The sequence below is a fragment of the Panicum virgatum genome, chromosome 3N, assembly GCF_016808335.1.
Source record: "Panicum virgatum strain AP13 chromosome 3N, P.virgatum_v5, whole genome shotgun sequence".
In the NCBI taxonomy this organism is placed as follows: Eukaryota; Viridiplantae; Streptophyta; class Magnoliopsida; order Poales; family Poaceae; genus Panicum; species Panicum virgatum.
In genome coordinates this window covers 1486706-1508964 of record NC_053147.1, presented here as the reverse complement: position 1 = coordinate 1508964, position 22259 = coordinate 1486706, and the positions used below count along the sequence as shown (strand labels likewise).

The window sequence follows — 22259 nt, the reverse complement described above, 5'->3', positions numbered from 1 at the left end:
CCTGGGCCAGTCATCTTTGTCAAGGTCTGAACCAAACAAGCCCTATAGTTGCTGCAGAGCTGCAGGTTGCGGCCGCACAGCCCAATGGGCGCAGCGGGCCAAACGGTCTCACATCATGCTCGGCCCGAACAGGCCCAGTTAAAAATCAGCAACATTATATCTGATCCTGGGCCTGAGCTAGACCGGGGCGGCCCACTTGTTCCCAGCAAACCAACACGTCAGGTCAAGCTCGTCAGTTCGGCACGCGCCCACTCCCTCCTGTGTCTGGTGCGCGTCGGCGTCCGTGCCGCCCACTCACAGTCCCTGCGTGCCATCTCCGATCTCCCCCCAGACCCAGAGAGCAGAGAGATTCTCCTCCATCTCCCCCCGATTCGGCGCCCCCCCACGCGCCCTGCATTCCGCATCCGGCGCATGGCATGGCCTCCCCGGCCGCCTGCGCCGCCCTCGCCCGCCCGCCGGCCCTCCTCGACTACGCCGCCATCCACGCCTGCCTCCTCCGCGGCGACGCCCGCCTCTCCCTCCCGCTGCTCGCGCTCCTCCTGCTCCTCCACTTCCGCCTCCTCGCCGCCGCCGCCTCCGCCCACTTCACCCCCGCCGTGTCCCGCCTCGCCGCGCGCCTCCGCCTCTCCCCGTCCATGGCCGCCGTCACGCTCCTCGCGCTCGGCAACGGCGCGCCCGACGCCTTCGCCTCCGCCGCCGCGCTCGGGGGCCCCGGGGGCATGCCCAGGGCGGGGCTCGCGGCGATCCTCTCCGCCGGCGCCTTCGTCTCCGCTTTCGTCGTGGGCGCCGTCGCCCTCATCGCCGCGCCCTTCGCCGTCCCGCCGGCGTCCTTCGCGCGGGACGTCTTCTTCTACCTCATCGCCGCGTCCGGACTGTTCTACATCTACCTCAGCGCCGAGATTTTCCTGTGGCAGGCCGTGGGGCTGGTCCTCTTCTACGTCTTCTTCGTGGGGTTAGTGTTCTACATGGATTTGGGTGGTGGCGACGGAAAGGCCGTCACCAGTTCCGTCGCGGAGCTGCAGATGGCGAATGGCGTCGGCCATGTGGCGATGGACTTGCCAGTCACAGTGGAGGATCACAAGCAACAACACCCTGCTTTGTGTTCGGTGCTCAGGAAGGTATGTATGCATCCAACAACTTAGTTTGTGTGCTTACTTAGTCATTTTTAATGTCCAGTACATTAGTACTTGAAGGGGACAACAATTCTAGTGTGTACAGTCTGTTTGGTGGTCTCCTCAGATTGAGCAATCTCACCTGAAAATGCTGGAAGTTGTTGATTTGTTTATCTGCAACTTTCATCACTTAGTTGACTTTGCCCCCCTTTTTTTCTCGAGTACATTTGACGTTTGATTTGAACATTAGTGATTCGATTCAAATGTGAGAAACAGTCAACCATATTACTCCAAGCAGCAAATGTTTAGGAGGAATTTCAGCTGCATGTAACAATTTCTTCTTTATATTTTCAGTATGCATATCTCTCCTACGCTGGTCATATTAGTATTGTCCACTAGCAACTCAGCGAGGTTGCTGGTATCCCTGGAATACAAACTACTCTATATTCATGCTACCCTCGATGCAGCTTTGCTAGTTCCTAGGAGGTCCAATGCATAGTTCAGACACTTCTAAACCAAGCACCAAACCTACCTAATCAAGCTTATAGGAAAAATGAACTATGCCTATCAGCTATGGCTAGAGTTGGTGAATTATCCAATAGTCTAGTGGGCATTTTGTGATGTTTGGTATCTCATAGTTGTAGTTCTCATGAGCAAACGGTCATTTGTCCAACTTTCATGGCTAGATCAGGTGTTTGGTTTTGTTGTGGTTTGGAATAATTTTAACTATTATGGGGGATCCATAATAGTTAAAATTATGGAGGGCTAAATGCGTTCAGGAGACTAAATGGAAGAGCCAGAAGGCGAAGGAGGTAGAGGATACTGGCTTCAAGCTTTGGTACACAGGAACGACTGCAAATAGGAATGGAGTGGGAGTTTTGATTGATAGGAGCCTCAAGGATGATGTGGTGGATGTCAGAAGGCGAGGAGATAGGATCATCTTAGTCAAGCTCGTTGTTGGTGACTTAGTCCTGAACGTTATTAGTGCTTATGCCCCCCAAGTAGGACACGATGAGAGTGCTAAGAGACAGTTCTGGGATGACTTAGATGACATGGTTAGAGCTGTACCTATTAGGGAGAAGCTTTTTATAGGAGGAGATCTTAATGGTCATGTAGGAACCACAAACACGGGGTTCGAGACGGCACATGGGGGTTTTGGTTTTGGTAGCAGAAATCCGGAAGGGGAGGAAGTCTTAGACTTTGCTGTAGCTTTTGACCTAATGCTAGCCAACACTTTCTTTCAAAAGAGAGAGTCCCACTTAGTGACCTTCAGTAGTGGCCAACACACTAGTCAGATCGACTTTATCCTCACAAGAAGAGAGGATAAATGAGCATGCTTCGATTGTAAGGTGATACCCGGAGAGTGTGTAGTTTCCCAACATAAGCTGCTGGTGGCCGACTTTCGTTTTTAGATGCGTGCCCGTAGGTCTAAACAAGCCAAGATCGCAAGAACGAAGTGGTGGAAGCTAAAAGGGGAGATGACCGAGGTATTCAAGGGAAGAGTTATTGTGGAGGGCTCTTGGAATGAAGAGGGCGACGCAAACTACATGTGGGAGAAGATGGCGACTTGCATTCAGAAGGTAGCTTCGAAAGTTTTTGGGATGACCAGAGGGGGTGGGTGCAAAACTAAAGACATGTGGTGGTGGAACGAGGACGTTCAGAGGGCTATTAAGGAGAAGAAAGAGTGTTATAAGCGTTTGTTTCTTGATAGGAGTGCAGATAATATAGAGAAGTACAAGGTAGCAAAGAAGATCGCAAAGCGAGCTGTGAGTGAGGCGAAGGGTCGGGCTTATGAGGATATGTACCAACGACTGAATACAAAGGAAGGAAAGAAGGACATCTATAGGATGGCGAGGGTGCGTGAGAGAAAGACGAGGGACTTCAACCAGGTTAAGTGCATTAAGGACGATATGGATCAGCTCTTAGTGAAGGAGGATGAAATCAGACTTAGATGGCAAGAGTATTTTAACAGACTGTATAACGGGGATAATGAGAATACAATTTTTCAGCTGGACGACTCTTTTGATGACACCAACAGGCGCTTTATGAGGAGGATTCAAGAATCTGAGGTCAAAGAGGCGTTGAAAAGGATGAAAGGAGGTAAGGCGACAGGCTCTGATGGTATTCCAGTCGAGGTGTGGAGGTGCCTAGGTGATATAGCTATAGTTTGGCTAACAAAACTTTTCAACCGTATTTTTCGGTCGAACAAGATGCCTGAAGAGTGGAGAAGGAGTATATTGGTGCCGATCTACAAGAACAAAAGGGATATTCAAAGCTGCACCAACTACCAAGGAATTAAGTTGATGAGCCATACTATGAAGCTATGGGAGAGAGTTATTGAGCATCGTTTGAGAGGGATGACGTGGGTCACTATGAACCAGTTTGGTTTCATGCCTGGAAGGTCAACCATAGAAGCAATTTTCCTAATAAGACATGTCATGGAGCGGTATAGAGAGCAGAAGAAGGACCTACACATGGTTTTCATTGACTTGGAGAAGACTTATGACAAGATACCACGGAATGTGATGTGGTGGACTTTGGATAGGCATAAAGTCCCAACAAAGTATGTGGCCCTCATTAAGGACATGTACAATAATGTAATGACTAGGGTCCGAACAAGTGATGGTGACCCAAATGACTTTCCGATTAAGATAGGACTACATCAAGGATCAGCTTTGAGCCCGTATCTTTTTGCCCTAGTGATGGATGAGGTCACAAGAGACATACAAGGTGATATTCCTTGGTGTATGTTTTTTGCTGATGATGTCGTGTTAGTTGATGAAAGCCGTGCGGCAGTGAATAGGAAGCTGGAGTTGTGGCGGCAAACGCTAGAGTCCAAATGTTTTAGACTTAGCAGGACTAAAACTGAGTATATGAGGTGTGACTTCGGCGCCACTCATGAGGAGAGAGATGTTAGTTTGGAAGGCCAAGTAGTGCCCAAGAGGGATACCTTTCGATATTTGGGATCGATGCTACAGAGAGATGGAGATATTGATGAGGATGTTAGTCATAGAATCAAAGCGGGATGGATGAAGTGGCGCCAAGCATCTGGCGTCCTTTGTGACAAGAAGTTACCTCAGAAGTTAAAAGGCAAGTTTTATAGAACGGCGATTAAACCGGCAATGTTGTATGGTGCGGAATGTTGGCCTACAAAAAGTCGCCACGTCCAACAATTAAGTGTTGCAGAAATGTGCATGTTGCGTTGGATTTGTGAGCATACAAGGATGGATCGAGTTCGAAATGATGATATACGGGATAGGCTAGGGATAGCACCAATTGAAGAAAAGCTTATCCAACACCGGCGGAGATGGTTTGGACATGTCCAACGAAGACCGCTAGAGGCACCAGGGCATAGTGGTATCCTAAAGCACGACGGTAATATGAGGAGAGGCAGGGGCCGGCCGAAGTTGACATGGGAAGAAACAATTAGAAGAGACTTGAAAGACTGGAATATACCTAGAGACTTGTCCTTGGATAGGAGTGCTTGGAAAGCCGCGATTCACGTGCCAGAACCATGAATAATGGTCTTTGTTAGGTTTCAACTCTAGCCTACCCCAACTTGCTTGGGATTAAAAGGCTTTGTTGATGTTGATGGTTGATTATGGGGGATCCATGACTTCTTTTTTCCCTCTGTGTTAGTTCACGAGGATTTTCCGAACTTGGCGAAAGATTTGAATACATTCACAATGAGGCTATGAGTTAACATGATGACCGCATGTGCATATATCACACTACATTGCTTCACATATGCATAACTTGTGAAAAAAATTTCCTCTCGTTCTCTGCATTTTTTAAGATATTGATTAGTATTTCTACATCTGGCAGGTCACAGAAGTTTGGGAGTGGCCTATTGCATTTGTTCTGAAGCTCACCATACCATCAACCCTTCCCTCTGAGTGGAACAAAGTTTACATTTGTGTAAACATCTGTCTATGCCCTCTCTTACTCCTGTACTCTTTCAGTTCATTCATTCCTCTAGATACCCGAATAGTGTTTCTTCTCCCTCAAATCCGTTTCCCTATATGGTCTGTTGTTCTTTTTGCTAGCTTGTGCTTGGCTCTATCTCACTTTCTTCTAGAGAAAGAAGCCCCAGAAAGAGAAAACATTGCAAGCACCCTCATCTCTTTTATGATGAGTGTCTTCTGGATCTCAACCATGGCTGGAGAGCTTCTGAACTGCCTTGCAGCTATTGGAGTCATCATGGATTTTCCTCCATCTATCCTTGGTATGACGGTGCTGGCATGGGGGAATTCTGTCGGTGACCTTGTCGCCGATGTGGCCTTGGCCAAGGCTGGCCAGCCTACCATCGCCATTGCAGGATGCTTTGCTGGCCCAATGTTCAATATGCTGGTGGGGTTGGGAACTGCGCTTGTAGTACAGACGGCAAGAGTGTACCCCAAAGCTTATGTACTTGAATTCCATGTTGGGATCGTTGTTGCATTTGTATTTCTTCTTCTGAGCTTGATGGGCACCCTGTTGGTCGTCACCTGGGCTAGGTTTAGAGTACCCAGATTTTGGGGTTACTGCCTTATGGGGATATACATCTTGTTTACCATTGTGAGTATTGCTATTGCGAGCACTTCTGGATGATACATATTGTGACTTGTAAACTGATACAGTTGATCCTAGTTGCCTAATTGAGTAATCCAATTTTTACAACTTGGTTGAATGTTGGGAGTATACAGAGCGAGTAGAGGAACAGAGAATCAACAATACGCGGGCCGGTGGGCTTGAAGGCCCAATGGAATTGAAGGTGACGACATGGGCCAACGCTGCGACGGGAACTGGGTCTCTCGTCTGATTCAGTCTGCCAGATCGAGCGTCGTGGGTCAGTTTCTGCACTTGTGGATTTCGGTCCCGGTCCAGGCCAATGGCCTGTGCTGTGCATCATTTCACATATGGGCTGAGGCCTGCACGGCTGCACTGCATGACTCTCAAGTCAAAACTCTAAAGTGTGGGCGTCGCCGTGCTACTATTCATCAGTATAATTTCTTTTTGCGATGGTTTGTGTATTCTTCAGAGTTTACTTTCTGCCTGTGTAAATCACTAAATGGCAGGCAAAGAGCACAATCTTTTCGTTTTACGCCCATAAGCATCCAAATGATGCTAAGCTCCTTTTCGCCACGAGCATCTGCATCAAAGCTATCATAGAGAAATCTTCTAGGTTTCATAACCGTCGTCACCTCGGAAGAACCACATGGACTTCGGCTAGAGAAAGGTCTGGTTTCGGCACCTTGGCGGCAAACTATGGGCACATAGCATTCACTGTCATCGAAGATGCCCATGTACTCCTTCCGATCACAAGCAAGTGGCTGTTTTTTTTTTATTTGAAGCCAATCATTATAGACTTCGATTGTAAATTACTCGTTATCTTTTGCTTTGATATTTAAAAAATGAGGCGACTGGATTTGTTTCGGAAAGTAGTTTCGTAGAAGGATACTTTTTCCTACTATATATATGCTACATATATATATATTTTTACAAAAATCACTGATCAGAATTATGTTCCGAAATGTCACATATATGTGACTGCAGAGTAACATGCTTTGTCAGCCATGTAGTGCAATACATGTCGTCAAGTCACATTCCAGCTCCAAGTTTTATTTTGTGTGATTAAAAAGGGAGTGAACGGACCTCACCGTTTTTCATTAAAAGGAAGCAACACGGCCTCACCCGGCCGCGGAAAAACCCCGAGAGAACCAAGTCTTGCGACGAGCACAGTGAGAGGATTTTTTTACCCACAGGTGAAAATTCGTCTCACCTAGGATTTGAACTCGCGACCTCGTGGGGACGATGCTACCGAGCCGGGCTAACCACTTGGGCCGCCCGACCGTTCGCTTTATTTTATGTGATGAATAAAAACTTTGAAATGAGGGAACCTGCGTTCCCCCTTGGCGTAGCAATCACCTTCGAGGTGACTGTTTGCATCATAAATCCACTTGCCAAGTTGCACCGCTCCCCTGTGGCCCTGTTTATTTGCATCATTTTTAGGCCAGACAAGCAGAAGCAGATAAATCCACGCTAAAGGGGGAAAAACAGAAAACGACATTGTTCGTCACCAGAAATAGTGTTTGTGACACAGCCAACAGAAAACGACATTGTTCGTCACCAGAAAAAAACAGAAAACGACATTGTTCGTCACCAGATAAATCTTAGCATTTGTTGCGTTTTTCCTTTTTCTTTTTTTTAAAAAAGAATTTGTTAGGGGGGCTGCAATTACAGATGACAATTCTTCATCAGTTTGATTCCTTTTCAGTGCACCTAGACCACCTAATTAAGCTTCACGAACACGATCAGGGGAAGAAAATTCAGAACGGCAGTGAATCACATGCATGGGCTAGATTCTCTCTGCAGTACACGAGTCATGCAAAGAAATTTGCAAATCTGTGGGTCGTTGTCTTATCCAATATCCAATGCTGTGGGCCGTTGGTTTCTGATTAAGAAAAACCTTCTCATCACTTTCTTCACTTGTTCAGTACGTACTGGTCCGGCCAACCAACTTGTACATAGATTAATGAGACTTGGGAGATCAAATTCTGCAAGAAAAATATAATGATTCTAAATACATTTGAAGAATTGAAGCAGAACTAAGTTTGTTCCTGGACTATGTAAAGCTACTTGAAGGTGAGAATAATGGCCACAAAGAATTAAACATCATGTGATTTGTGCAGCAAAACCTAATTAGCTTAGATGGACGATATTTTATACCGGGTGTATTTCATATATACCAAGATGACGTGCCTAGCGAAATGGCATGTAGCATAGTGGTCACAAAAGACTCAATAACACCTTAGATTCTAGATTCGACTCGCCATAGGAGCGAATATTCTGGGATTTAACAATATTATGCTTTCAATGATAGGCGATGTTTCTGTCGACAGCGAGACACATGTGTTGATTTCGTCAATCTCGAGGATTTGCCGACTCAATTTTTGAAGATACTCATAGGGGCAGGATTTGCGGACATGTGTTCATAGGGGTGAGTGTGCGCGTGTTATGAGTGTCTGAGTTGTATTGTGTAATTAAAAAAGATGATGCGCCTAATATCATAAAATAAGTTATAATATTACATTTGGTTTATAATATTTCTTTAAACATATGATGCCAATTTTTTTGGTTGAATTGACGTTTGTTTTAGTTTAGAACATCTCACTTTCAGCAACTAGATGGAGTAATAAGCTCCAACCCATTCACCAAAACAACATCGTTAGGTAATTAGCACTAGCATTGTGCTACTGTTTTGGTTGGCTTATTTTGAAACAGCTGTGAGATAACCGGGTGGTGCTCAAAGTAAAAGTACAAAAAAAATTATAGTTTCCTTTTTATCTGCCACGTCATTGTGTCAATTTCTTGCCTCAAATGATGAGACACTTGTCTACGACTTCCTTGGTCCTTGGCCACCGCAAGAATATTCTTCAAGATTTCTTTTCTTCTCACCAATTAGCAAGGAGACTGATGCACCATGCCACTCCATGTATCCAAAATTTGTTTTGTTTACAAGCGACTAGTCAGCATGTATCACGGCATAGGTAAGTTCATCTATTCATTCTTAATGCAAAGTCACTCACTAACCAATCGGACTGAGTGTTTTTGGTCAAATAATGGAGTGTTTTTATTGTTTTTTTTAAATATGAGTTTTTTTTTATTGTGCTTACGAGCTATGAACATGATAGCCCGATAGCGATAGCCGATAGATGGTCTGAACGAATGGATACATACAAAGCCACTGAAACCATTTGTTCATCTTTTGCGCAAGCGTATTTTTAACAAGAGTAAAAACTTCTCCTCCAACACCAATGTAGTATTGTTGATTTAGTATTTCGAGCGGCAGTGCCCGTCTTTGCAGGGTACCGGTGCTAATCGTGTCTTACCATCTAACTAACCCATCACCATTCACCAGAGAGATTCCAGACATGAGCGAGGACGTGCGTGCGAGCCAGTGCACGTATTTGACACGGGACGTCAGAGAGTTTCCTCGCTCCCAAGCTCATTTCTTTCTTGTCATTGGGGAAAAAAACCGGTAGGAGTAGTATATATGGACACAATTGGGCAGAATGCGAGATGGATGAGATTGAGCCAAGGAAGAAGACGCATGCATGCCAATACTACATCTGGTGGCGGTTCCACGGCGGGCGGCGGCGGTACTGTGCCGCTGTGGCGGCGTTCCGGCGAGGCGTGGAGGTGATGGCTGGGCCTGGGAGCTTCGTTGGGACGAGAGCAAACGGATTTGGGGGTTGGTGGGGGTCGGCGCTGGCTCGAGCGGCGGCTCGGCGTGGAGGGGTGACCATGGCCATGGCGGGCGTGGCGAGCGCTCGCTCTGGCAGCAGGGGAAAAGGGCTGGGCTCGGCTCTCGCGTGAGCAGTGGAGAAGCTTCGTGCGACGCGTCGTGGCGTGTTGCCGGCTTGTCGAGGAGGACGTGCGAGCGGCGCCGTGGCCAATTTGTCCACGATGACCACGCACGGGAGAGGGAGCAAGCTACACGTGGGCTTGATATTTTTGACTCCATTTGAATTTTCAAATTGTGTTTAGCACTCCTAATTGAGGGGTGTTACAATCCTACCCCCTTAAAGAAATCTCGTCTCGAGATTTAAATGGAGAAGAAGTAAAGGAGAATAATCGATAAACTCAGGGATAAAATCAGCCGATGTGGATGCTAGTTTCTAGATTAAACAATATAGCTGATTTTAATGGTATAAATATTGCCAGCTGATTTGCTAATTCCTTACTCAACTTAGTGCTAAAGGATGTAAGTTTCATAGCAATCATACTATCATTACCTAACTAGAGATTAATCGTGCCACGGTGTGAGCTAATCAATTGTTTTTCCACACTAAAAAGCTCCAGGGCTTCAGCTTTTGCTGTGAATGACTGTAGATAATATATGTGGACACAATCACCATCAATCGTAATCAAAACACCATTACCGAGCATACGACGAGAATTCACATGTAGCATAGATAGGTCATGCATGGATAAGCATTATGAGAATGAGGGATAGCAAGGAGGTGATCTAAAAACGGAGGCATGACATGAGAAAAACAGAGACTAACCATCACAGACTGCAGGAAATAAGACTCTTGCTTAAGTTTCACACACAGCTTGCATCCACGGACAAGATTACCGGATTAACCATCAACATGAAATTCAGTCCGGCTGGGCAGCAACAGGAGATTAAGACCGATAACCATTCAGGAACCTTAGAGAACTATAAACGAACAAGCAGGATACATGGAACGAAACCGATATACTATCCAGAGACTTGGCTGACAGAGCAACGACATGAGTTACAAGGAAAGGATGTTGAGGCCATGATAGAAAAAGAGATTTAACTTTGCACTAGATCATCTTTAAGATAAGCGACAGAGAGGTTCAACAGTGAATGTCAGATATGATTTTGTCCAGCAGGTACATGAGCATACCACAGACATAAGCAATTATTGAGAAAACTTAGTTGGGATTAGCGAGTCAACAAAAGGTCTACATTATGCATAAATTCTGATTTTTGCAGCACAAACAACTATAACTAGCACTGCATATAAGAGTTTATAGCTCCAAACTTTGATCAGGGTCATTTATAGGACTGAAAAGGATACACACACATTTTGAAACCAGGATTTTCTATTAGGGAGGAAGGAGCTTCCACTTGCAAGTAGCTAGGGACGCATCAGTATGACAATGATGCTTTTAAGCAAACACCTGAACTTGATTCTTGCACGGCTCTTCAACTAGATTGGATAACTGGGTAATGTAAGGTTTTCCGATCTAGAAGAAAAGATCAAACAAAACAAAGAATAATGATGAGACAAGGTGATCAAGTTCTCATAGAGCTAAGATCACAACATGAGGAAAACAAATGTCGGCGAGATTCATCACAAGACTTATGGATAGTAAGAGAGGATAGTACGAGAGATTGATTTACGGGTGGTGTTTGGAACATCCCTGCTCAGAGTTTATTAGCTGAATGATTTGTATGATGCTAGTTGTAAAATATGTTCATTTATACCAATGCAATGCCAGTGTAGTGCCATGATGGAATGTTCCTTGCACAAAACAAAATGGTGCATATGACATGATGCATTTGCCATGATGTCGACTCAATGATGCACACATCATGATGCATAATAACGATACTCTTGAGTGATGCTCGCCATGAGATGCATGAGTATGATGCACGCACATATATGAGTTAAGGATGCACATGATGCCATGCCAGTTAGTGGACAATACCCAGAAACTCAAACTTAAACAACCCGTACGCACTGTTATTCGTCTAGGGCCTACCCCCTTAAAAGATCAAACCAGAGAAAAATGATTCCAAAGATTTCACAAAAAGAATTGGCGATGTAGTTTCGTCCACATGCACTCAAGCACCAGCGCGCACCTAGTAGCACAATCGCATGGTGGCCACACACGCGAGGCCCTAGGTTCCGTCGCGGCACTAGAGATCATGGGAGAAATCTCCACCGCCTAAGAATCAATAATAGCACTCCGAATAACACGAATGGATAGAAAGAGATTATAGAAGTCGGAAGACACCAGAGAACGCACTCAAAAGCACGAACACACATAGTCAGCCAAACTACCACCAATGTCTCCCATGATCATGCAGTAACCTAGCACGACCCAACAATGCAAGACGATGTAATGCAACAAACGTGCGACCTCATTCCTGCAGGATGACTATAATATCTGTAATCAAGTCATTAATTTATTTATATTATTCGAGCAAGAACGTAAGTGGATCCATTTTAGGTATAGGAATCAAGGCGATCGATATAAACGAATATCAACACTATAAGAACAACAGAAAGTGTGTAGTCATCAAGAATAGCCAGGATGAATTATCTTTGAGCATTTGAATGAATGGCCCAGAAATGAGGATGCACGATCTCAAATTGATATTGACCAATTGTGGAAAAATAGAAATAGCTGAATAAATGGGAATGGGCATTAAGCCACAGATAGGATAATTTTAGCTCATGCGATGGTATGTTAAGAAAAATTGGCTAGGAGATTCTTCTTAGGATAATATCCTTATTTGGGCTTTCAAAGATAATGAGAATGTTAAGAAAGACCTGACCATTACTACTGAGTCGTAGCTATAAGCATAGAAGGCACTGGATCAAGGGGCCAAGTTTAGTCTGGAGGTCCATATGAACATTCCCCTAAGGTCGTTAAAATTTCTATAATATGTAAATCTATAATTTCTCACATCTTTCTCATAATCTAGTTGTTCAGGAAAAATTATTTGGATAGCTAGAAGTTGGACCGATAGTAGTGTAGCGCAAAATTTCAAAACAGCGATGTATGCTCTTAGTGAGCGAGTATTGGATGCACCAGAAAAACCACCAAAAACTCCACACATGATGATATGATGATGCATGCTCGTCTAATTTCGTCCTCTCCAAAATTTGCCAACATAATTATATGGCAATATACGTGGATACTCGGTGGCATACATACGTACTCTCCCAATTATATATCTAGTCGTTTTGTACTCGTTCTAACTCACGCAATCGTTTGTTAGTGTACCTGCAGAAAATCACATGATATACATATATATATATATATATCCACGACTGGACCCTTCGTGCCAGCACACACGAACGGCCCCCATGTGTCCTACGCCACATGGGTAACGCATATGCAGTTGCCCACATATTCACACATACATCACCATCTACTATAGAGATGGCGCCCATGCGTTTAACGCTGCATGGACAGCGCTGCATACGTTACTGAGGCAATGTATTCACTTCCCGTACAAATCGCCTTACGGGACACCCAAGGGTAAACGTGTCCCAAGGTACACGGTCATGGCCAATCGCATGACAGATTTACATCTCGTAACATTGCCTTACGAGATGGCCGTGATTGCAATCACACGGCGGGAAGTCCGCACTCCATATCAGGCGGCAGATAGCGACAGGCTCATTTGAATGGAGCCTTATCACATCCTCGTATGCTCATCATGCGGGATCCGCGCACGTATGAAACACGTGGGCTATTCTAAGGGACTACCAAGAATGTTTACCTTGCTTACCTTAGCGTAGGTGCGTCGATACAATATTAAATAAATATTATGTAAGAAAGTAAGTTTTGACATAAATGTAATGTGCTGGAAATCAGTTGATATTATATAGAGCCACCTGATTTAACTTACACTATATAGGGCTTACGTACTAATCTTCCTTAAACCCTTAAGCGCAAAGAGGCGTATCTTTCTAAAACTCATTTTTAATTTTGAAAACACTAAAAATAATCATGCTAGTACCCTCCCTGGTGCATTTCAGCTCTGATACCAGCTGTGACAGAACCGCCAAGTTAAACGGCTTAATTAAGCGTAATGGCCATCATTTGAACGCATCAGGCGCATTAGCTTAATTAAGTGTAACCTGACAGCCTGTTTCCAACCCACAGGCCGATCGAAACACACCAGAAGTCTCGCGCGACGGCAAGCACAGACGGTACCAGCATAATATAATTTCACAACAATAGATAATAACATAAATATTTACAAAATAGCTTTAAATTTAGAATTTACATAAAATAAATGACAGCAGCAGAAGAGAATATGACCTGAGAGGAAGAAATTTGATTGAGAACCAATAAAACAATACGATAATTATGAACACGCGAGGACGTCACATCGAGCCCACTGATGCGAATCCTGGTTAGCTTCTATACCTGAAATAGGGTAAACAACAAACCCTGAGTATACTAATACTCAGCAAGACTTACCCGACCAGTGGGTATAACTTAGCCCACATATCTAGACATGCACGGCCTTTGGTCAGTGGTTTGTTTTGCAGAACAGCAACTAGAGGTGTATCCTTACTTTCCATGTTTTAGCCGCATATTTTAAATAGATAAACTCTTACTAATGTTTGCCTGTCTAAACACTCAAGTTGGGACATACAAATTAAGATTCAGAATAGTATCCATTTAATGTTTCTAATATCCTATCTCATTTGCTACGGTGTGACAAAGAGACCAAGGCCCTCATAACCGCGAGACACGGCGAATCGATCCGATTTAACCTTGCAAGGTGGACCTAACCAACACGGCCCGTATTTGCCCCGTCGGACAATACAAACCAACCATTCCCCTCCCCGCCTCGAACTACAGGACCGCCCCACCAGCGTATAGTCAGCCGAGCTCAACGAGAGACCACCAAAAGTAAATACATGCATCCCAATTCTCCGCGACTACTCGACTCGCCCTAAGGGGTGGGAAGGAGTCCTGTACTTTCGAAGTAAGGCAGTACTCGGCTTACCGGTTTCGACTACCTCCTACTTCCGGCATGCGGTTAGTACAATTCAATCCCCGATCAGCACTGCCACAACGACCGGTCCTTAATCGACACGGACGGGACTAAGACACACAGAAACCCTGTCCTGCTGCCATACCTATCCATCATCCCCGCCCGGTCTCACATCTCCATATCCAATACAATCCATTTCACAAATACTGAAGTATAAAGATAATAATGTACCTCGCGAGTAACCGGCAATTACTCGGCTTCTAAAGTTTCCTATGTCTCGCGAGTGACACGAAGTCACCCGACTTCTACCGGACTCTTTTAGCCTGGCACCACTATCGACCTAGACATACTAGTAAAAATTCGGGGAAACCTAAGGATCATGCAGCGAGGGTTCCAATCAATTCCTAATACGTAATGCACAAGTAATAGATAAAACATATATATAGTGAAGCATAATTTAAAATAATAGGACATGCACCGGGGCTTGCCTGGGATGAACACTGAGTCAGTGTTAGTTAGATGATACTCGCTTGGCGAGCACCTGCCTTCGGTCATGCACATCGGGATCCATCCATCCATCTTCTAGATGGGTCCACCATTCACCATCTTCTGGCTCGGCTTCAATGTCACATCCCTCACGAGGTTCATCTATCGTACCTAAATGAAATGCAACAATGCATATGTATGAATGCACAGTTCTGAGTTGCTCAACCATATAGATGCTATTATTTTTCCTTCACGATAAAGTTGTAGTCTAACAAGTAACAAACAATCATATCACATGGGCAATCATTTATAGAGTAGTTAACTACATTTCTAACTACCCATGGCATCATGATCAACGGCACACAAGAAGTTCACTAACTGCACAAACAAGCAGTAGTTGATTCCTATAACATGCAGGTCATGGCTTGCTAATAAATAAACAACTCAAAGAACAAAAAGAAATACATTTAGCAAAAATTACCCTAAACATAACATGAACAGATTAAGCTACCCTGTAAAACTCATGCCAAGACATGTAGCCAATTAATCACAATAATTCAATCATTCAGACAACACCTAGAACAAGCTTAAATTATACAGGTCAAACTAGAGCAAAACAGAAGCTCAAAATTTAACATGAGGTTGACACAGAAATGAACTAGCGACTGTGAATTTTTCATGATTTTATCTACACTGAATTAATTCTGAGAAAATAAACAAAACAGATAGTAGATTAGCAAGATTCATTTTTAGCTCCTGTTCTTGTCATGAACTGAGGCTCAAACTTCCTGGACAAGCTAATCTAATCAAAAAGAACATGCAGAAATATTTTCATGATTTATTACTAACAGAAACTATTTACCATAAATAAAGTCTACTAAACAAGGATTAAATCAAATAAATAGCTACACCAGAGAACTGATCATGAAATTTTTATAGCAACACTATTGTCACATGAAAAAACTACCATAAAAATTTCAGAGCATAAAAAGGCTCCAAGAATTAATTAAGAAAAAGAATAAACAACTAGCCTTTATGCACCTAGTAACATAAATCTAATTCTACAGCAAAAACTTGCAACTAACACCTACCATATTATGGTTCTACTGCATAGATCTCTTCAAGAGGATTCCAAAACAACAAGATTTTCTATTTTACGAATTTTCTACGAATTGATATTGAATTTCAAAGTTTATAGCTAGAAATTACAAAGAAGCCCTTAAAGCACTATTCATCTGAGTCATGGACTTCGCAGAAAACACCCTGGGATTCTTTCTATTGCTGTCTGGAGTCCCTGGTCGCGAAAAACAGGGGAGGGGTGAAAGGGAAACGGTGATTCCGGCCATGGGGGGGCTAGCCGGCGGCGAGGGAGGGGTGGAGGAGCGAGAGGAGATCGGCGCGGACCTGTAGGTGGCCTTGGAGCGCGAGGAGGTGGTCCATGGTGGCGGTTCCACGGCGGGCGGCGGCGGTACTGTGCCGCTGTGGCGGCGTTCCGGCGAGGCGTGGAGGTGATGGCTGGGCCTGGGAGCTTCGTTGGGACGAGAGCAAACGGATTTGGGGGTTGGTGGGGGTCGGCGCTGGCTCGAGCGGCGGCTCGGCGTGGAGGGGTGACCATGGCCATGGCGGGCGTGGCGAGCGCTCGCTCTGGCAGCAGGGGAAAAGGGCTGGGCTCGGCTCTCGCGTGAGCAGTGGAGAAGCTTTGTGCGACGCGTCGTGGCGTGTTGCCGGCTTGTCGAGGAGGACGTGCGAGCGGCGCCGTGGCCAATTTGTCCACGATGACCACGCACGGGAGAGGGAGCAAGCTACACGTGGGCTTGATATTTTTTACTCCATTTGAATTTTCAAATTGTGTTTAGCACTCCTAATTGAGGGGTGTTACAACTAGTTCCTAGAACAAACAGCGCCGGTTGCTCTGTTCTGTTTGCCAGTTACTCAAGTCTGAACCGCAAGCGCTTCCCTCACACACACGGAGAGAGCGAGTGAGAATTTGTTAGTTAGTTGATTAGGCAGCTAAACTCGATTGTTAGCGGCGGATTTGTCGAACTGATATGAATCTGCAGTTCGCTCGTGTCAATAATTGGACAGATTTTTCTCCTTATCCGATGATGCTGCTTTTCTGAAAGGAAGCAAGCCATCATAAATACAGTTGCCTGATCCATTCGTGCAGCTGTAGGAGTAGGACCAACCTACCAACCATACCTCCTGGTTTATCGTTTTCTGGATTGATTGATAATCATGAGCCACAAAAATTAGCCAGGCAACCGCAGGAGACTTGGATTTGCGGCTGGCTATTAATTAAGCCAGTGGGATCTTCAGGCCACAAAAAGGCTAGATTTTTTTTAAAAAAAATAAAACCGTGTTTCTTAATTTCCTGGTTCAGAAATAAAAGAACCAAATACTCCAGTCTACTAGAAAATCAACAGAGGCTGTAGAGCAGTTGCACAGTATGAACCAGGTGTCTTGCCGTGGTGCCACTGCAATACGGCAAAGAGATATCTATCTCTGAACATGGGGCTTCGCTGCCTATGGTTGACTGTCACCTGTGTCAAAAACGGTTGGTGACGATCAGATAAGAAGGAAGAAACGGGAAGAACGTTTGTTTAGATCACTTTGCATTTTGCATTTTTGTGTTTTTAAAAAGGAATCTTCAATATTTGAAGTATTAAATGTAGATTAATCACAAAACTAATTACAGATCTCGTCTATAAGCTACGAGACGAATCTAATGAGCCTAATCAATACATCATTAGAGCATATTTACTGTAGCATTACTGTAGCAATTTAGTATTTAATCGCGTCGTAGTTAGGCTCGTTAGATTCGTCTTGCGATTTACCGTCCATTTGTGTAATGCAATTTTTTTTACTATATTTAATACACCATGCAAACGATTTACAAAAATTTTGCATTTTGTGTTTTGGGATCTAAAGAAGGCCTTATTTATGAAATGAAAGGAGGCCTTGTTTTTCCAGAAAGGAAATGATCTTCCCCCACATAGGTTGCAATTTGCACGTCCACATCACGCCACCTTCCAGAGACAAGGTGCTTGTCAGCTGACCTGCCAACAAACGATGGTGCCTCATATTCTCCGGCTACTGGAAGACCAATGACCTAATTATGGTTTAAGGAAAGCGACAAGCCAATGTAATCTACTGGCTAAACATTTTTTTTTTAAAAAAAAGGAATAGGACTCTTGAGCCGTGACAGTATTGAGCAAGTTTATTTTAGTTGTCTAGAGCTAAATGAGTAAATGTTCACATGGTTCAGATCATAGTAGTAGAGAGACCACTTGGTAGTGGTGGTGGTAGTGGTATTCAGTTGGTAATCCGGGTTTGCTGCCCACAGATCTGAAGAAAGTAAAGCTTCCTGCACTAGATGGCCCAGAGCCCCAGCAGATGGTCTTCCACGGCTATCATTTGTGGGGCCTGATTGCCTTGCGCTCTTATCCTTTCAGTACTAGGCACATTCACTGAAGAAGTAGCATTCAAGGAATCCCACACATTCACTCCATTCAGTTTGGCCTTTTCTTTCTTTCAGGGCTTACTTCACATCTTAGTTATGTTTCCTTTAAGTTTTATTCCATGTTTCTCGTTTTATACACAACAAGCTTAAGTATTCTAGTCCTCCATGTTAGGTGCATCTTTGCATCAAGTCAAACTCCACCTAATTAATCAGAACTCTGAAGGAACATGTCCTCGAGTCATTCGAGAATTACTGAAACCGCAGGGAACCAAACAAAAGCATACACCTCCGCTGTTAAGCATGCCATTTCCACATGTTTTTTTTTGTGTAGAACGAATAATTTCATAGTTTGGAAACAATACTGGGAATAGTACTGCCAAGACGCTGAATGCACCGTCTAGCAGTTGCTGAAAACATTTTTTTTCCTGCTGATCAGGTCGTTCGCGGTAAAGGACGAGATATTCTGCCTGTTCGAGGGTGTGCTGGACAACCTGGGGCGGCTGAGCCAGCAGTACGGGCTGTCCAAGGGCACCAACGAGGTGGTCCTCGTCATCGAGGCTTACAAGACACTGCGGGACCGGGCGCCATACCCGGCCAGCTTCATGCTCTCGCAGCTCACCGGCAGCTATGCCTTCGTGCTCTTCGACAAGTCCACCAACTCCCTGCTCGTCGCATCTGTATGTTACTTACTCCTAGCTGCAGCTCATCTTTCATGGTGATTTTGGTTTAGGACAATACAATATCTTATTTTCTTGTACTGGGGAATTTGTTTGTTCTCTCAATCTCTCAGGATCCCGAGGGCAAGGTGCGGCTCTTCTGGGGGATCACTGCGGATGGCTGCGTCGCCTTCTCTGACGACATTGACATGCTCAAAGGATCCTGTGGCAAGTCACTTGCACCTTTCCCACAAGGTAATGCGAGCCCATCAAGCAATGTCAGATCTTGTCTTGACTTGTACCTAGTATGCTGCCAACCACCGCGTCACTCAACTTATCTGAATCTCTGAAAATGTTCCCACCAACGCTAAATACACCTTGCTTATTAAACTCTTCGTACGACATTCAAAGAGCCTTCTTAATTACTTGAGCTCTTTTACAACGCACAATATCATCACTTAGTGATATTGAGCTCTTTTACAGCGCACAATATCATAACATTGAGCTCTTTTACAGCACACAAATATCACTTAATTAGTCATTTATTTCACTAATCTCATTACTGGCTGCAGGTTGCTTCTACTCCAATGCTCTTGGAGGCTTGAAGTGCTATGAGAACCCTAAGAACAAGGTGACCGCTGTTCCTGCAAATGAAGAAGAAATCTGTGGTGCAACTTTCAAGGTAAAAATTGGTTTGTTATTTCTTGAAGAAGAATTCAGTTTTATCTTTTATCTAGTCCATCAGAGCTGCATCACAGTACAGTACAGTAAGAAATCGCTGCACTCACTCACAGCAAGGAATATTATATGATGTTGGGGTCAGACTCTGCAGAACACTATTATGGAGACATTTAAGATTTTGTTTGTTCTGGAGGCAATGCATTTAATATTCAGAGGTTTCACTTTTCAAAAAAAAAAAATACAGAGGTTTCAGGGGTTAAAATGCCAGTGAGCAGAAAAGCATAATTGAAGGACAGGGGGAACTGCTTGATAGTGTTACTAGATTGTTTTCTTTTGACTTTTCTTTATCTGAAACTCCCGCAACATTTTTCTTTGGATACTCTGTTAACCCACACAAACCTGTCTGCAGGTGGAAGGCTCTACAGTCCTCACCGCACTGCATTAGGAGGAGATGTTCGTGTGGATGCGTGGATGGCTGCGGTTCAATGCAAAACTCTGTACATGGCGGTGTACCATAATGGAAAGGCATGCAACTGGTCTATCTGTATCATCCCCCGTACAAAGAGGAGTACTGCCATCGTGGCAAGAACTTCACCAGTGTCGTTTGTTGTTTGTTTGTTTGTTGTTGTGTGGGTGTTGGGTGTGTCTGAACCTGCTGTATCCCTTGTTGTTCAACTTACATGGAGCTTGAGAGTTGAAACCGGGTTCTAGTCGACCAGTTGCATGGATGAACGAAGTTGTGTATCTGCAGCATGTAATTGAGCTTTACTTCTTCCGCATCGTCATTGTCATCGTTGGCTACGCATTAATCCATCTGCAGAAAAAAGACTACTAGTACTATGGATCAAGCATGTCACCCAACAGCCAGGTATCTTTAGGGTTTGGCACTTTGGCTACCGAAATAGAGAGGAGAAGAAACAGTTGGCCAACCTTCCATTGCCAAACCTTTTTTTTTTTTGAAAGGTCCTTTGCCAAAACATTCGGAAGTTGGCCGCCCAGCCCAAGGCCCGCAATATTGTTCGAGGGGACAGTGGGCCCTGTGGCAGCGAAGCACGCGGCTGAAACGAGGCCCGCTGTATATTTTAATTCTGCATCCAGCCCAACCACACAGCAGCAGCACTTGATGACAGCCAGACTCCTACAAGCCCAGCCCAACATATCTTAACTAACACGCATGCGAACGGTCCGGGCCGGCTTGTACAAGTTGGCCCACGGTGGGCTGGGCTGGGCTGGGCTAGGTTGTGTGGCCTAGCATATCATAGCAGGTTGAGATTTGAGAACCTGACAGCGATGCAACTGGGGCATGCTGTAAAGTTTAAAGCATCGGCGACAACGTCTGAATCCATTTGAGGATTCATTGACAAATACGTAGTAGTACGAGTACTTTGCGCGCGCCCTTGGCGCGCTATTGTTGTGTGTTTATAATGATTAATACTGCAGGTTGGCTTTCTCAGTGCAAAAGTAGTTTGGTAAATAAGTAGTGTGTTCGGTGAGAGGGAACAAATTTTGAAAACACAAAAACCGAACACAGAGCTGTAAACATACTCCTGTGTGTTGTATAGTTGTTCTCTCCTTTTTGTTTCCCTTTTTGAAAGATCAACTTGTGCGCCTGCATAGGGATGCGGCATGGTGCCGCTGACAATGGACAGACACCCAGCGCAGCGCACAGAAGAGAGGTGTGCCCGCCCGCCCGTGCACAGCGGCGCATGCAGGCTGCCAGATAGGGGAGGGCATGGGCGCGCAGGGCGGCACAAGCATGGGGCCGGCCGCGCCACCCGAGGCAGATGCCATGTGACCCTTGTCCTCCCTGCTTCCCTCTCCTCCAATTCCCAGCAGCCAGCCAAGAATTCCTTGCTTGCTTTCCCACGAGCACAAGCACCAACAGACATCAAGGCCGCCTGCCTCGCGGTAAAGTCCCTCCTCTCATCTCCTTCCACGCCGAGGCCGCCTCAGCCCGCGGCTCCACATCGTCCTTATGTAAAAAGGCCCAGCTAGCTGCTTCTTTTCTTAAGGGGAAAAAAAACGATCTGCATCCACAGACAACAAAGGCCGGCCGGTAAAGAAGAGGAAAGGATGCAGGAAGCTTCCCAGCCAGCCATCCTCTGCCCGAGAGTATTCCTGTTTCTCTACTCTAGCAGCAGTAGAAACAAAAAGATTGATACTAAGGACCTTCATAATCCATCTCATCCTTTTTGCTCACCTTTATGAGATACTCCTAAATATAATATCCTCCCACAGCCACAGGCACACCCATTTTCTCCCCGTTATCCTGCGCGCATAAAAACAGCTTAGCTAGTACTGACCTTTCGTTGATCCCAAAAAAAGTACTCATGGCCTTTTCTTAATACCATACTAGCATCGGGGTAATCATCAATTCAGAAACATGCTTAGAATGTCTCGTGACAATGAACAGGGCAGTTGCGGCTACCTCACTCCATAGTGCGTAGCTCCCCTCCCAACACAAGTACGCAAACACTAGCACATGCATGTGGCCGCTTGCTTCCCGAGAGCCTAGATAAACGGCACATTCTAAACCTAGAGTTTGCGTTCCATCACAAGGTTAAATTTATGAAGATACTTTAGCCTAGAGTAATTTTTTT

The 22259-nt window shown here is 44.8% G+C and overlaps 2 protein-coding genes and 1 long non-coding RNA gene across 3 annotated transcripts; 2 read left to right on the top strand and 1 right to left on the bottom strand.

The window, feature by feature from the left end:
• Nucleotides 1-294: 294 nt before the first annotated feature.
• Nucleotides 295-5771, top strand: LOC120663556 (cation/calcium exchanger 5-like). Its single transcript, XM_039942415.1, has 2 exons — nucleotides 295-1118; nucleotides 4938-5771. Exons 1-2 carry the CDS (start codon nucleotides 417-419, stop codon nucleotides 5700-5702), a joined length of 1467 nt encoding a protein of 488 aa, XP_039798349.1. The 5' UTR covers nucleotides 295-416; the 3' UTR covers nucleotides 5703-5771.
• Nucleotides 5772-13607: 7836 nt separating this feature from the next.
• LOC120663555 lies at nucleotides 13608-16575 on the bottom strand. Its single transcript, XR_005670536.1, has 2 exons — nucleotides 16267-16575; nucleotides 13608-15033 (listed from the first exon to the last, which is right to left on the bottom strand). It is a non-coding gene; the product is annotated as an uncharacterized LOC120663555 (long non-coding RNA).
• A 1543-nt stretch (nucleotides 16576-18118) lies between these two features.
• LOC120666814 lies at nucleotides 18119-20438 on the top strand. Its single transcript, XM_039946760.1, has 5 exons — nucleotides 18119-18181; nucleotides 18727-18999; nucleotides 19113-19233; nucleotides 19551-19660; nucleotides 20069-20438. Exons 1-5 carry the CDS (start codon nucleotides 18119-18121, stop codon nucleotides 20102-20104), a joined length of 603 nt encoding a protein of 200 aa, XP_039802694.1. The 3' UTR covers nucleotides 20105-20438.
• Nucleotides 20439-22259: the final 1821 nt, after the last annotated feature.